At 53.2% G+C, this 13,438-nt stretch overlaps 1 protein-coding gene across 9 annotated transcripts in view; it reads right to left on the reverse strand.

The window, feature by feature from the left end:
- ANK1 (ankyrin 1) overlaps positions 1 to 13,438 on the reverse strand; it is a 123,989-nt gene that overhangs the window by 44,815 nt on the left and 65,736 nt on the right. For all 9 annotated transcript variants that reach the window (XM_074353534.1, XM_074353538.1, XM_074353536.1 and 6 more), the window contains exons 10-18: positions 12,621 to 12,818; positions 11,133 to 11,231; positions 10,620 to 10,718; positions 10,043 to 10,141; positions 7,899 to 8,096; positions 7,229 to 7,327; positions 6,695 to 6,793; positions 2,476 to 2,673; positions 276 to 374 (exon numbers count right to left, since the gene is read on the reverse strand). In XM_074353534.1, coding sequence (XP_074209635.1) covers positions 276 to 374; positions 2,476 to 2,673; positions 6,695 to 6,793; positions 7,229 to 7,327; positions 7,899 to 8,096; positions 10,043 to 10,141; positions 10,620 to 10,718; positions 11,133 to 11,231; positions 12,621 to 12,818 — 1,188 coding nt within the window. The remainder of the gene's footprint in view (positions 1 to 275; positions 375 to 2,475; positions 2,674 to 6,694; positions 6,794 to 7,228; positions 7,328 to 7,898; positions 8,097 to 10,042; positions 10,142 to 10,619; positions 10,719 to 11,132; positions 11,232 to 12,620; positions 12,819 to 13,438) is intronic.

A 13,438-nucleotide genomic window follows, 5' to 3' on the forward strand; every position in this document is an offset into this window, starting at 1 on the left:
GGTCTTGGAATCACAATTAAACACGCCTCTGGGTTTCTCACTACAGAGGCTCACAGGTCTGGCAGTCTTTTCAAACTCCCCACTGGGAAGTGGGACCATTGGATTAGCATCTTCCAATTCCCCTGCCACCCCTAGGAAGTGGCAGACAGGAACATGCCCTGTGTCCCCGCGTCCTGGGGGACGAGTGGGGGCGGCCGGCCCCGGGCAGGACTGTGGGCACAGGGGTGGGGTAGGGGGAAGCCCACAGGGACAGACATGCGGGCTGCCCGCCTTACCCGGGTGGTGGCATCCACCGTGACGCCGTGTTTGATCAGCACGTCTGCCACTGGAACGTGGCCTTCCTGTGCGACCAGATGGAGGGGAGTGAGTCCACTCTGGAAAGGAAAAGAAGTTCATTGATGTGGAGCCAGGAAAGGGTTCCAGGCCACACGGAAAAAGCAAACCAGCCGTGGGACCTTGGGCAAGCTCTTCCAGCTCTGGGCCTCCATCCCTCTCTAGAACAGGTGGCTGTGAGACTGAATCAGAGGTCAGTAATGGTTTCCGGGAAGGCCCAGACTCAATATTTTAGGCATATATCTCTGTTGCAACTACCCAGCTCTGCCGGTTGTAGTGAGAAAGCAGCTCAGCCAATAGGAAAATGAATGGGCATGACTGCGTTCCAATAAAACTTTATTGACACAAACAAGCGGCGGGCCAGATCTGGCCCACAGGCCGTAGCTGGCTGACCTCTGAACCAGCTGGACCTTCTGGTACTTCCCAATGATAGAATTTTCTATTTCCATGATTCGAGGTGAGCTTCCAAGCCGTGGTTTGTTTATCAAGAAAACAGGGACTATCACTGACCTATCTCGAGGGCAAAGTCAGGCTCTCTTGGGAAAACACATTATAAAGCGCGCGATGTCCCATTTAAATGCAGGGTGTGGTTAGCACATCACAGCCAGTGCTGGCCTGTGAAGAGGATGGAGGATTCTGCTGGGACTGAAAACACCATGTTCTTGGAGTTCTCATCACAGCTTTCTCATGAGGGAGGTGGTGCACTGGAGATCGCGTTTGGTACGTGCGCACTCACTCAACAATGCCAGGAGAGTCTGCCTTCCCCTGCTCCCTACTCAAGACAACTTACTAACCGTGGGGGCAAACAGGGCTGAGGTCCTTCTGCAGTTGGAGGCAGTGGGCAGGACCTGTCCCCTCCCCAGACACTCCACTCGCCCTCCTCTGCCTTCTGCACTTGCCCCCAGGGTTAAGGGGAAGCCAGACCCCTTCCCCACTGATGCCTGTGCAGGTGGATGGGCGAGGCTGCCCGTATAAGGACAGGAGGTCCTAGGTCGGTCACAAGCCTCCAGGCACCTGTCTGGGTGGTCTGGTGTGTGGGTCAGTGGGATGTCCCCAGGACAGGGCACCACCGTTCTCGTGGCTCCGTACAGAGCTCACTTGAAATGGTACCAGGAAGGAAGTAAGCATCCCACCCAATACAGAGTAGTTCCCTCCCGGGGCCACCTGTCCCAGCTCGTACCAAAAGAGCCGAGGCATCCACAGGTTTTCAAGCAATCTTCAGTCACCCTTAAAATGCTTGCCTTTCTGAAACGTATTATGTTCACTTATCACCTGGAGAAGTGGTTCCTCCTGTCATATGATTCCATTCATATAAAATGCCCAGAATAGGCAAATCCATGGTGACAGAGTGTGGATTAGTGTTGTCAGGGGCTGGGGGTTTGCGGGAAGCGGGATATGGCAGCTAATGGAGACAAGCTTTCCTTTCTGGGCAGAGGGGACGGAAATGTTCTGAAGTTAGACAGCCATGGTGTTGGTCTGATTCTGCAAATACACCAACACCATTGATGAAGAGCACAGTTCAAGAGGGTGAATGTTATGGGATATGAGTTATATTTCGATAAAACTGTTATTTAACCAAAGAAGTGACTCTTCATCTTGCCTGGGTCAGTCATCCCTTTGGAGAAGCTGATGAAAACCATGAGGTCCTCAGCCGGAAGACCACTCAGGCACCCACCCTCACACGTGCGGTGTGCACCGCGGGAGGTTCCCCCTCACACGCCAACAGTCCCTGGATGGAGAACTCCTGGTTTAGTGGATAGGCCGGCATTTTAAAAAAATACCTTCCCCCCAGAAAAAAAATATTTAGTCCCAACTTACTTAATACATTCTGAATGCAGACCCTGGCTTATGTTTCAGAAAGCATGCTGTGGATTTTAATATTAGTTTTTGCAGACTCTTGAGTCATTCCAGTAGTCATTTTGGTATCAGGTCTGCTTGGGGCCCACGTGATCTTGGAATGACCTTCCTGAACCTGCTTATTCATTTGCAAAACTCAGGTAAAACCTACACTGGGCTGCTGTGAGGCTCACACGCGTGCACACACACACACACACACACACACACGCACACGCATCCCCCAATTCAGAACCCGGGCGCGCAGCAGGACTGAGTCACCAGCACACCTGCAGGCACCAAGTTTACCTTGTTACCCAGGTTCCCGTTGGCCTGTCTGGAGAGCAGCAGGGCCACCATCTCCGCGTGGCCCTCCTGGGCAGCCAGGTGGAGGGGTGTCACGCCCTGCACCGACTCTGCGTTCGCCAAGGCCCCGTACTGCAGCAGGCTGCGGGCCACCTCCATCTGGTTCTGCTTGGCGGCGATGTGCAGAGGGGTGTAGCCGTTCTGAAACAGAAGGAGCCGCCCGGGGCCTGGTCACGGGAGTGCCGAGTTGACAGTCTGGGTGCGCGCCTCACCTTTTAGGTCCTCCTTTGAGGGGAGCGCCAAGCCTGGCTCTTGGGCTGCTGGACACCCACTGAGCAGGGCTGGTGTCACCAGGGATGGCCGCTTAATTAAACCAACCACCCACCGGAGTCCCTCTGCTTTAGAGAGAGCCAGCGAGCGCCCTGTACCCATTCTGTCCACTATGTTCTGTTATCTTGCTCTGCCAACTGCTCTGCCCGAGGTGCTCTGTCCCCAGCAGATGCTAGGATTCAGCGAGGCAGCCGCCGGAACAACCAGCAGGCTGGGTGCGTAAGTCAGGCTAGATTCGTAAGTAAATGAAAGGCTCCCACGTCCTCTTTCCTCCAATAAGAAACAGCACCTCCAGGCAGTTCACAGAGGAAAAGGATCAGAGCCAGACTTCTTTCCCTGTGTGGCTGGGCCAACGGCACCCCCCTCACCCCGGATCTTGCTGGCTTCCAGCAGGTGGTATAAAAGGATGTGGAGTCAGTCTTGGATCCACTTTAACTGGTCGTGTAACTGGGGGCAGGATAGTCAATGACCTCTAGGCTTCCTTTCATATTTTTTTAAGCCATCAGAAGTGGACAGTCACACCTACTTGCTCTTAAACTTGTTGAATGGATCAAACATGATACGACATGTGAAGGTGCTTTCCAGCGTTAAGATATAAAAGCCACAAGCCTGCGTGTGGCTTTGCACTGGTTCACGAGACGGGCTGAGCCCATGGTGAGGTGACGGGGCTCAGTCCCCGGGTGAACCAGCTCTGTCACACGTGCCGTCTGCCCAGCTGGCTTTCCTTTCCCCTTTGTTTCGGTCAGAAGACTTTCTCGACGAAGGAAGCAGGGTCCGCGTTTGCCTTCGGGAGCGAGCCCCGTATCCCACTGCGGGCAGGTGACCGTCTACCTTGGTCATCACTGTTGGAAACCACTTCCAGCTACATTATCCCTCTCAAGTTCCAACACAACCACGTATGCAAGAAAGGCAGGCATCTTTATTACTCCCCCCCAACCTTGGGGGTAAAGAAGCCAATTCTCTGCAAGGCTTACTGTCTTTCCTAATGTCATACAGTAAGTGAAACAGCAGAAAACCCAAGCCTGACCTCGTGCCCCAGATTCCAGGTTCCTTCTGCTGGAGCAGGGCTCCTCGAATTTCAGTGTGCCTAAAACCACTCGGGATCTTGTTAAAACGCAGATTCTGACTCAGGAGGCCCAGGACCCTGCATTTCTAGCAAGTGCCCAGGTAATGTTGATGCTGCCGGCTACCCTTTGGGTAACAAGGCCCCAGAGCATTCAGGGCCAAGGGGGATGCCAGGCCTGAGGACCTCTGGGCGGGACTCAGGACTGTCACTGGCCCACCTGGTCCCAGAGCAGATGGCGTAAGACATATGGTGTCCCCACCTTGGCCAGCATTCTTCTGGCCATCCCAGAGAACCGAATCTCCCCTGCCACCAACTGCCTTCCTGTGGAAACCATTCTGATTCTGCCAGGATCCACCGATCAGGAAAAGGAAACAGAAAAAAGGTGGCCAATCCATGCAGTAAAATCCCAGTTTTATAGTATTTGGGGGGCAGGGTGAGATCCAGCCACAAAGTGGATCTTACAGGGAGGCAAAAAGTTACAATTTACCCAAAGAATTAAACTGAGTAATAAAAATCATTCTCTGAACAATTAGGTTAAGACCATTCATTCCGGTACATCTCCTTTTGAGTTTGCTTTTGTTACGAGAAAACGTTAACCCAACGTGGGTTGTGTTCCCATCACAAGATTGGTATTTCGCTGATTATAAAATTAATTCAACACAATGAGTTTCGTTACTGTATCAAAAGGGAGCAAAGAACAGAGGTGCGGTTCAGTTGATCAAGCCTGAGATCTGGACTCATCTCCAAAGGGAGATGATTTGTGAGTATCAGAGAACCTTCTGACGTCAGAGCCGAGCTTCTTTTTGCCTGAGCAGCACTTCTCAAACTTAAATGTGTGTGAAACCACGTGGGATCTCGTTAAAGTACAAATTCTGACTCGGAAGGTCTAGGGAGGCCCTGGACGCTGCATTTTTTAACAAGCTCCAAGTCAGGATGAAATGGGTGGAAGCAGGTGCCCACCTCAGTGCCCAGTGCCTGGCCACAGCCCGCACCCCACTCCCTGCATGGGAGCGAGGACTGTTAGGACTTCTTTTCCCGCACAAAAGACAGTACCTCGAGCAATCTGAAGCCTACTCATGTCAGTATAATTGGAAGTCCAGGCCACGTGGGCACGTCCGCGCTGGCAAGGACAGCGCCCCGCCTGGGTACCCGGCAAGCTCGCCCTGGAGGTGGCACAGGCTGCCCAGTGAACCCCCAGTTAAAACTTGAGATGCAAGAGCAACCGTCGGTCTCAGAACTGGCGCTGCCCCTCCGAGCGTCCCCGAAACCAGGACTACAGGGAATGAACCACCCTCTGCAGGTGACAAGGGGCAGCTAAGCAGGAGAGTCAGGGAGAGGCTAGGGAGGGACGGAGAGGGACGTGTGCCAGTAAAAGGCTCCTCCTCCCCAAGGAAGTGAGCTCACCCAGAGGAACGTGCCCGCTGGAGAGAGATCTGCCTAAATGTTAAAACAACATTAGCATCAAAATTAGAAAGGGGCGGGTTTGGTTTGGGTGCAGAGAGATTTGCATGTGAAATTCTACAAAATTGCCAGACGACTTCGGAAACTATTTTTTGCCATGGAAACAAAACCCATCTGTACAGGGTTTGTGCTTGGATAAAGCTCTCTTTAAATACCATGCGCCTGGCTCCGGTCTCTTTTATATAAGGAGGGGGGCGAGGAGGAGGGGAGTCCAGCTTTTTATTTTTAGACGCAGGAGTAAGTCACGTCCTTAGCAGGACTACGTGCTGTCTACACAGTGATGTGGGCTCTGGTACAACAGCGCGGGGACCGGAGCCTGGGGAGACAGGGTGTCTGGGAGATGCTGTGTCTGCAGGAAAGTGATGCTGTAAAATTCAGATGAGCATCCATTCTGGGGAGGAAAGGCGAATTGAAGCCGGCACTGACTCTTCCCTGACTCTGCTGCATCCCCACTGAAGTCGGCAGGTGCTGGCTGGAATCACACACGGACCCCCTCCCATTGCATGGCTGAGCAATGGGGTTTGCTCTCCCAGAAACTGGTAAATTAGCCTCTGTTTTTTCTGCATCTTGGCTGATCATCTAAAGGTGAGCTCAGGGACCACGTGTGTCCTTTGCATCTCCCCACCCCTCCTCTGCGCAGCCACCAGCCCCCCATACCCTCCTCCCCTCACAGACCCTGCAGACCCTCTCATCCCACAGGGGGCAGCCTGTCCCCAGAAATGACCCTCACGGCCAGCTTTATCCCCTCCTCCCCCACCCTCCACTCTTACATAAGCCCCATCTGCGGTCTACACCTAGGGTCCCTAGGGGCAATGAGCCCACGGCTCTGAGCACCGCATCCCAGGGGCTGGTGTGAGGCTGGCACTTGGACACACATCACCGTGTAACGAGCGTATGTCAGAAATGTCACCATCCCAGAACCTGAGCTCATGAGAGAAACGGATCTGGGGGGAGATTATTCTTGTTTGAGATAAGTCCCTTGCTTTCAGGTTCTGGCAAGCTGACCCCCAGCCCTGAATGTATGTTCTCAAAGTGTGGCCCCTGTCCCGGGATCCACCAATATGTTGCACGTGACATGCTGACCTTTGACACAGTCTGGGGGACACATTCGTGGTGCGAGACGAGGTCCACCTCCGTGAGGTGACCTGTTCAGAAGAAGCATCCCCCACTTCCCGCCCGACTCCCCCAGGAGAGGCCTGCACACTGCAGGTCGTGTCTGCAGAAGGGAGGTGAGACTGCCAGGGAGGAAGAAAAACGGAACACAAAACCCTTCGACTGCTTCTGAAACAGCCCTCCCTGCGGGGTGGTGGGCGGCCCACTGTCTGGGGGCACAGGGGTCCTGGCGTGGGGACCGGGGAGGCTTACCCAGGCGGGGCTGTGCGGGGAGCCACCCCGGGGCAGCAGCAGCTTAACGATGTCCAGGTGGTTGTGATGCACGGCCACGTGCAGGGGCGTCAGGCCACTCTGCGGGGAAGACGGACAGGAGGCTGGCCATCAATCAGGGGATGTCACCAGACGTCCCCCTGGCTACAGGCAGCACCACTTGGGGACCCGGATCACTCCTTTTACACAACTCAGATCTGGTTAACAGTCATCCCAGGGCCAGCTGTCATCTGAACTCACTAAAGAACACGACAGCCAGACCCGGGGCCACCTCCTCAGTCCGGGGGGCCTGGTGGGGCAGTGTGATCAGTACCCCCATTCAGGGGCCACTGGGTCGTTCTAGAAGGGCGAGCTTTCTGTCGGTAAGATTAGTCTTCCCAAAGGCCATTCTCCCTAGGCGGCCGGCCCCTCAAAAGATGGACAAAGTCAGCTGAGGCAAGAGATGCCACCCACTGGTCTACAGGGGACCTTCTGTCCGCGCCTCCCTTCTGAGCGGGGAGGGACAGTCAAACTCACTTTTCCGGCCGCATTTGGATGTGCGTCGTGCTCCAGGAGCAGCTCAGCCACCCGCACCTTCCCGTACTTTGCCGCCACGTGGAGAGGGGTAAATCCTTTCTGAGGAGAAACACAGGCCGTCAGAACCGTGGGGAGCCCCAGCTGTTCTCCCCCAAGAAAAGGCCATGACACAGGAGGTGTCCCACCTCGTCTGGTGTGGGGACACCGGTGGAACAGAGGGGACGGAACCTCTGATCCCTGCGAGGGGCCCAGACCCTGGGAATCAGCAGGCTTCCTCCACTGCTCGCCCCCCTCCCTCTGGTGATGGAGTTAAAACCATCGTGTGTTGCTTTCTGACTGCCAGCTGGTTGAGGGCAGGGGTTGGGTCGTAATCCTTCTGTATCCCAGAGCCTGTCTGGTCTGTCCAGAGCAGGTACGGAGCAAATGGATGAAGGCTGGGGGGGGGGGGCGGGAGGTGGAGAAGAAATGACAGCCACCACCTTTCTGGGGAAGGCCAGGACACACCAGGCTCACAGACGGTGGCCAGTCCTGTGGGTACATCCCTCCCACCTGCCGGCAGCTCAGTGCAGTCAGGGCAACACAGAGGATCAGGCGGGAGGCCCCTCCCCTGCCCCAGGCCCAGTGGGGACCAGCCCGCTGCTCCGGGAGAACCCGATGAGGAAGGCTGTACCTTGGTCATGCACGCCTGGGACGCATCCTTTTCCAGAAGGGCCAGCGCCGCTTCCACGTGGCCCTCTCGGGCCGCAATGTGCAGAGGGGTGTGCCCGGCCGTGGTGGCCAGGTTGGGGTTGGCATTATTCTCCAGCAGGAGTTTCACCATGTTCGTGTGGCCGATGCGCGCAGCACAGTGGAGCGGGGTCTGGTCGTCCTGGACCCCGTAGCAAAAACAAAGAACCGGGAACACTGAGGTTACCCGACCCCGCTCTTCATTTTACAAAGAAGGCAGGTGAGGCTCAGAGAGGTTAAGTGACTGTCTCAAAGCCACACAGCTAGTAAGAGGAAGAGCTGAGATTCAAAGCAAGTCTCTGAGTTACGGAAACCAACATGTTCTCTCTTATTTAATCCTGTAAGAAACCCTTCAAGTTAGTTGTTATTTCTACTGAATTACCCGAAGGCTCAGGTTTCCCATCTATAAACTGGGAATATGATACTGACTTAACAGGGCTCTCGTTAGGATCAAGCAGATAGCGTAATAAGATGTTTCACATGTGTCTGGCACAAACTACATGTTGTGGTCGCTCTTACAGGCAGACCTCGGAGATACTGAAGGTTCGATTCCAGACAGACCACCGCAATAGAGTGGGTATCGCAATAAAGCGAGTCAAACTTTTTTGTTTCCCGGTTTATATAAATGTTACGATTACACAATATTATACTCTATTACGAGTGCAATCACATTACGTTTAAAACATACATACCTTAATTAAAAAATACTTTATTGCTAGAAAATGCTAACCATCTAATGATGCAGGGTTGCCCCAAACCTTTGAATTGCAAAAAACACACTGCAAAGTGCAATAAAACAGGCAGGCTGGACTGTCTCCCGAGTCCTGCTGGAGCGTCCGCCCGTCTCTCTGTCTGAACACCACTGTGGTTTTCTCTACTCCAGAGGTGGTGGGGAAGTCAGAACTTGGGGAGGGAACTGAGGGACTTTTCACCCCACCCCTGCCCTTTCCAGTTTCTGTTGGAAGCTGGCGGCTCTCAGAGGATGGGGTCTCTGTGTTACCGGGCTCTGCTGGGGCCTCCCTCGTGTGGCCCAAACACAAATCACAGTCCTGACTCTGAATGGCGCTTCTGTCGCTGGCATAGTAGGAAAAAGCCTGATCTTGGCCAAAGCCTCTCAACTGGCAAACTCGGCAGCTATTCTTTTTAAATTTTTAAAAATTAAAGTATATTTGATTTACAATGTTGTGTTAGTTTCTGGTGTCCAGAATAGTGATTCAGTTATACATACACATATATACATATATATTTCTTTTCATATTCTTTTTCATTATAGGTTATTACAGGATATTGAATACAGTTCCCTGTGCTATATGGTAGGACCTTGTTGTTTATTTGTTTTATATATAGCAGTGTGTATCTGCAAATCCCAAACTCCTAATTTTTCCCTCCAACCCCCCTTACCCTACTGGTAACCATAAGTTTGTTTTCTATGTCTGTGAATCTGTTTCTAGTTTGTAAATAAATTCATTTGTGTCATTTTTTTTAGATTCTACATATAAGTGATATCATGATATCTATCCTTCTCTATCTGACATACTTCACTCGGTATGATAATCTGTAGGTCCATCCATGTTGCTGCAAATGACATTATTTTATTCTTTTTCATGACTGAGTAATATTCCATTGTGTATATACACCACAACTTCTTTATTCAATCATCTGTTGACAGGCATTTAGGTTGCTTCCATGTCTGAGCTGTTGTAAACTGTTGCTATTCTTACCCTTTCACTCATCCAGCCCCTCAGAATCACCTTTTACAATGAGGGGGAATCTTCTATTTTTAGAGCAAGTAATTCCTGACTGATTTCACTGGCAACACTTTCTTCAAAGAGTCATTTCTCTTCTTACACTGTGATTGTACCAACAAGCAACCTTTCAGTCCCTAAACACTGCTTCTTGGCCTTTCATTATCCTAAAGACACACAGCTTTAGGATGCAAGTATATCTCTGGCCTCCTCAGAGCCCTGCAAACCAAAAGCTGAGCACTTAGCACAACCACAGGGGGCATTACGAGGAATCTTGGCACCACATGCACTGCAGCCTGGCCTTGGTCGGGATGGATTGCTCCTTCCCGCCTCCGGAACTCACCTTGGCCTTGGCATTGACTTTGGCTTTGTTCTGGAGCAAATATTTGGCCACTTCTGTGTGCCCTGCTCTGGCAGCCATGTGTAGCGGAGTCTCCACTTTCTGTAAAATAACATAATTGGAGAAGGGTTAAGCTACACTAGGTTTCCAAAAGGGCACTCACAGAGCCCCACAGTGCCAGCCTGGAGTCGCTTGGCAGTGTTGGTCCAAATGGGCGGAGTTGCCCCAGCAAGCAGTGACTTCAGCCTTTAGCCTGCTGATACCTCTGTGTGTGTGTGTTAGATACACTTAAAAGTAAACCCCAGAGCTAACGAATGCTTAAAGATGTAAATGTTTTCCCAGAGAATGCTAACAGAAGTTCCCAAATCACTGTCCAAGTTAAAAACCCCAGGACTTTCAGATGTGTGACAAGTTGAACTGTGAAAGCATCAGAATCTACAGACATTCTCCCCAAGTCTGAAGCCTCGGCTAGTCTGAGAATTCTATGTCTCTCCCCAGAAAGGGCAGCTTGGGGTCATGAGCTAAAGCTCACCTCTGAGCTCAGTCCCCGGAGGGTCCTGCTCTACCCCCCGAGGCTTACCACGTTGGAGACATTGGGGGACGCCTCCCGCTGCAGCAAGTTCTTCACGATGGGCAGGTGCCCCATGAAGGAGGCCACGTGGAGCGGCGTCAGGCCGGACTGGAAGAGACCAGAGAGGAGTGAGAGACAGGAGCCTTCCCTGCTCCTCCAAAGACACAGCCAGACGGGTTCCAGGCTTTCCTGCCTCTAGGTGCTCCAGCATGATTTTCCAAGAAAAGGGGACGAAATGAAACGGATTTGCTTCCAAGAGAACGGCAGGAGGGGGAAAAAGAAAACAACCCACTGCAGGGTGGATTCTGGCCACTTTGACAACTCAAAATATTGCACCTGACCTTGGACAGCTCCATGAGACCCGACACCCGCTTCCAGTCTTATTCACCCTGATTTATTCCCTCGAGTGTTCTAGGCTAGTGCGTGCGTGTGCGCGCACACACACACACACACACACACAGCCAGCCACAGAGAACAGCTCTGAAAGTGGCTGAGGGAAGATACCCACGCAGTCCCTCCTACCTCGGTGACGGCGTCAATGGAGGCTCCGGTCTTGAGCAGCAGCTCCATGACTCGGATGTGGTTCTTCTTGCAGGCGATGTGCAAGGGGGTAAAGCCATTCTGCAGCCCCACACAGCGGGAGACAGACAGGCAGGGGCTTACACGCGAGCCCGAGGAACCCCAGACCACCACCCCGCCACTTAAAAAGGCAGCCTCCGCCCCCGCCTATCAGCAGGTCCCACCGGAACTGTCAGTTGCTACAAATCACAGAACAGGCAGGTGGTTCTCACTGGGCACCAGGCACTGTCCCGAGCATGCTGTCTGTAACCACCGCTCCCCCCCTTCTTTTTTAATGTAGTCATATTTTTGGATGCACTGAAGGAGCCTGCTGTTTAAAGATTCCTTAAGGGGAAATTTACAATAAAGAGAACTTCTGTGAAGCAAATTCTGTTCCTGCTTCCCTGAAGCTGCTGATTGTTTTTAGTGAAATGGATTTCTGCACCTCAGCTCTTCTCTGAAGTGACACACCAGAAAGTTAACTCCACGAGGGCAGGGATTTCTGTCCGATTGCTGGGTTTTGTCTACTTGTTTTTTTCAGTGCTTTCGCCCCTTATGGCAGTCGTTCTCAGAGCTGGGGGAGGGGTTTGTCCCACCCCTTCCTCTCCACACCCATCCCTGGGGGGACATGTGGCAACATCTAGAGACATTTTTGATTGTCACAACTAGAGGAGATGTGCTATTAGCAGGTGTAGGCCAGGCACGCTGCTCACTTCCCACAACGCACAGGCCAGCCCCCCACAACCAAGAATACTGGGCCCCAAATGTCAGTGGTGCTAAGGGTGAGGATCCCCGACTCCCCCAGACAGTGCCCAGCATGTGGGGCACGCTCAGCGAAGGCCTTCTGAACGAATGAATGAATGAGCTGCCCTTGCGGCCTTGGAGGCTGTCCTGCCTCCTAAATTCTCCTCCTCTGAGAATGGGCGAGAGGGGGTGGGGTCACGGACTGGCTTCGTACGGCCATACCAGAGCCCCAAAACTTCCCCCTGGGCCCCCGGCTGGGGCAGGGAGAGGAACCACAGTCCCAGGACGGAACTGACTGTGGGCCTGAACTCACCTTTGCTCCAGCCCCATGACCACTGCCAGCCCCTCTGCAGAGGGAGGAGGCTTAGCTGAGCCCATCTCATTTGTCCCCAAAGCACACTGAAAAGCCAGGCACTCTCTAGAAATCATGGTCCCCCAGGGCTGGGCTGGGCTCGGCGTGGCCCCACCAAGGCGTGGACACCCCGGGGCACTGTTTGCAAGTCAGATCTCCTGGGCTCAAACCCACCTGGACCTCAGCCTGTTACCGGGCGCCTGGGCATTAGGTGCTGGGATGCGGTGGGAGAGCGACGTTACGTCTGCCTGTGCTTGGCCACACCCCGTGGACCCCCGCAGTGCCGATGCTCTCCCCGCCCTGAACCGCCACGCAGTGCTGGCCCTTGGCGCCTTCTCCAATGGCCTCCCACTCACCAGGGCTCTGGAGTTGGGTTTGGCCCCTTTATCCAGAAGGACCTTGGCCACCCTGTGGTGGCCGCAGTGGGCTGCCACGTGGAGCGGGGTCAGGTGGTCCAGGGTGATGTCGTCTATCTCTGCATTGTATTGCAGGAGGAGTCGGACACAGTCGAGGTGGTCTCCCTGAGCCGCCATGTGGATTGGGGACAGGCCGTTCTGGTGAGGAGGGGAACACAGCAATGGCAGAGGAGATGAACACGGAAATTCAGGCCAACGATCCGACCTCACGTCCCGCCTCCTCCCTACGCGGGGCTTCCGCGGGAGCTCGGTTCATTCTGGCCCCTGACTGCAAACCTCCTTTCATCTCACCACATCCTGCAGGCCAGCTCCAGCCAGGCCCACCTCTTCCACGAAGCCCTCCCTGGCCACCCTCGACCTCTGGGGCCTCTCTCATCTGTACCACTCCCTCGGACCTCATTCATCTAGTTGCTGAATTGTTTCCACAATTCACTTCTCAGGTGCGCGCCTCTTCTCTCTTCCCTTAGAAGCTTCTTAAGAGCAGCGACAGTGCTTAGTAGCTCTTAACTGCCTCCCAGTGCCCTATGCCTGCGTGTGGCGCACACAGTGGCCCTTCATCCACGTGGTTTTGAATGAATGAGAGACAGTAAAATGGAACTTGGATCTAAATCCCTCTGTTCTTTGCCCCTAATAAGTGCCCATTACTTTAAAAAATTCTGTTAAGGATCCTCACTGTTTCTTAGACAGCAATTTATTTTTTTTTAAATTAAAGACAGAGGAGACTCATGCACTCATTCATTCAGACATTAATTCAGCAA

The sequence above is a fragment of the Camelus bactrianus genome, chromosome 26 (genome assembly GCF_048773025.1).
Source record: "Camelus bactrianus isolate YW-2024 breed Bactrian camel chromosome 26, ASM4877302v1, whole genome shotgun sequence".
Classification (NCBI taxonomy): Eukaryota; Metazoa; Chordata; class Mammalia; order Artiodactyla; family Camelidae; genus Camelus; species Camelus bactrianus.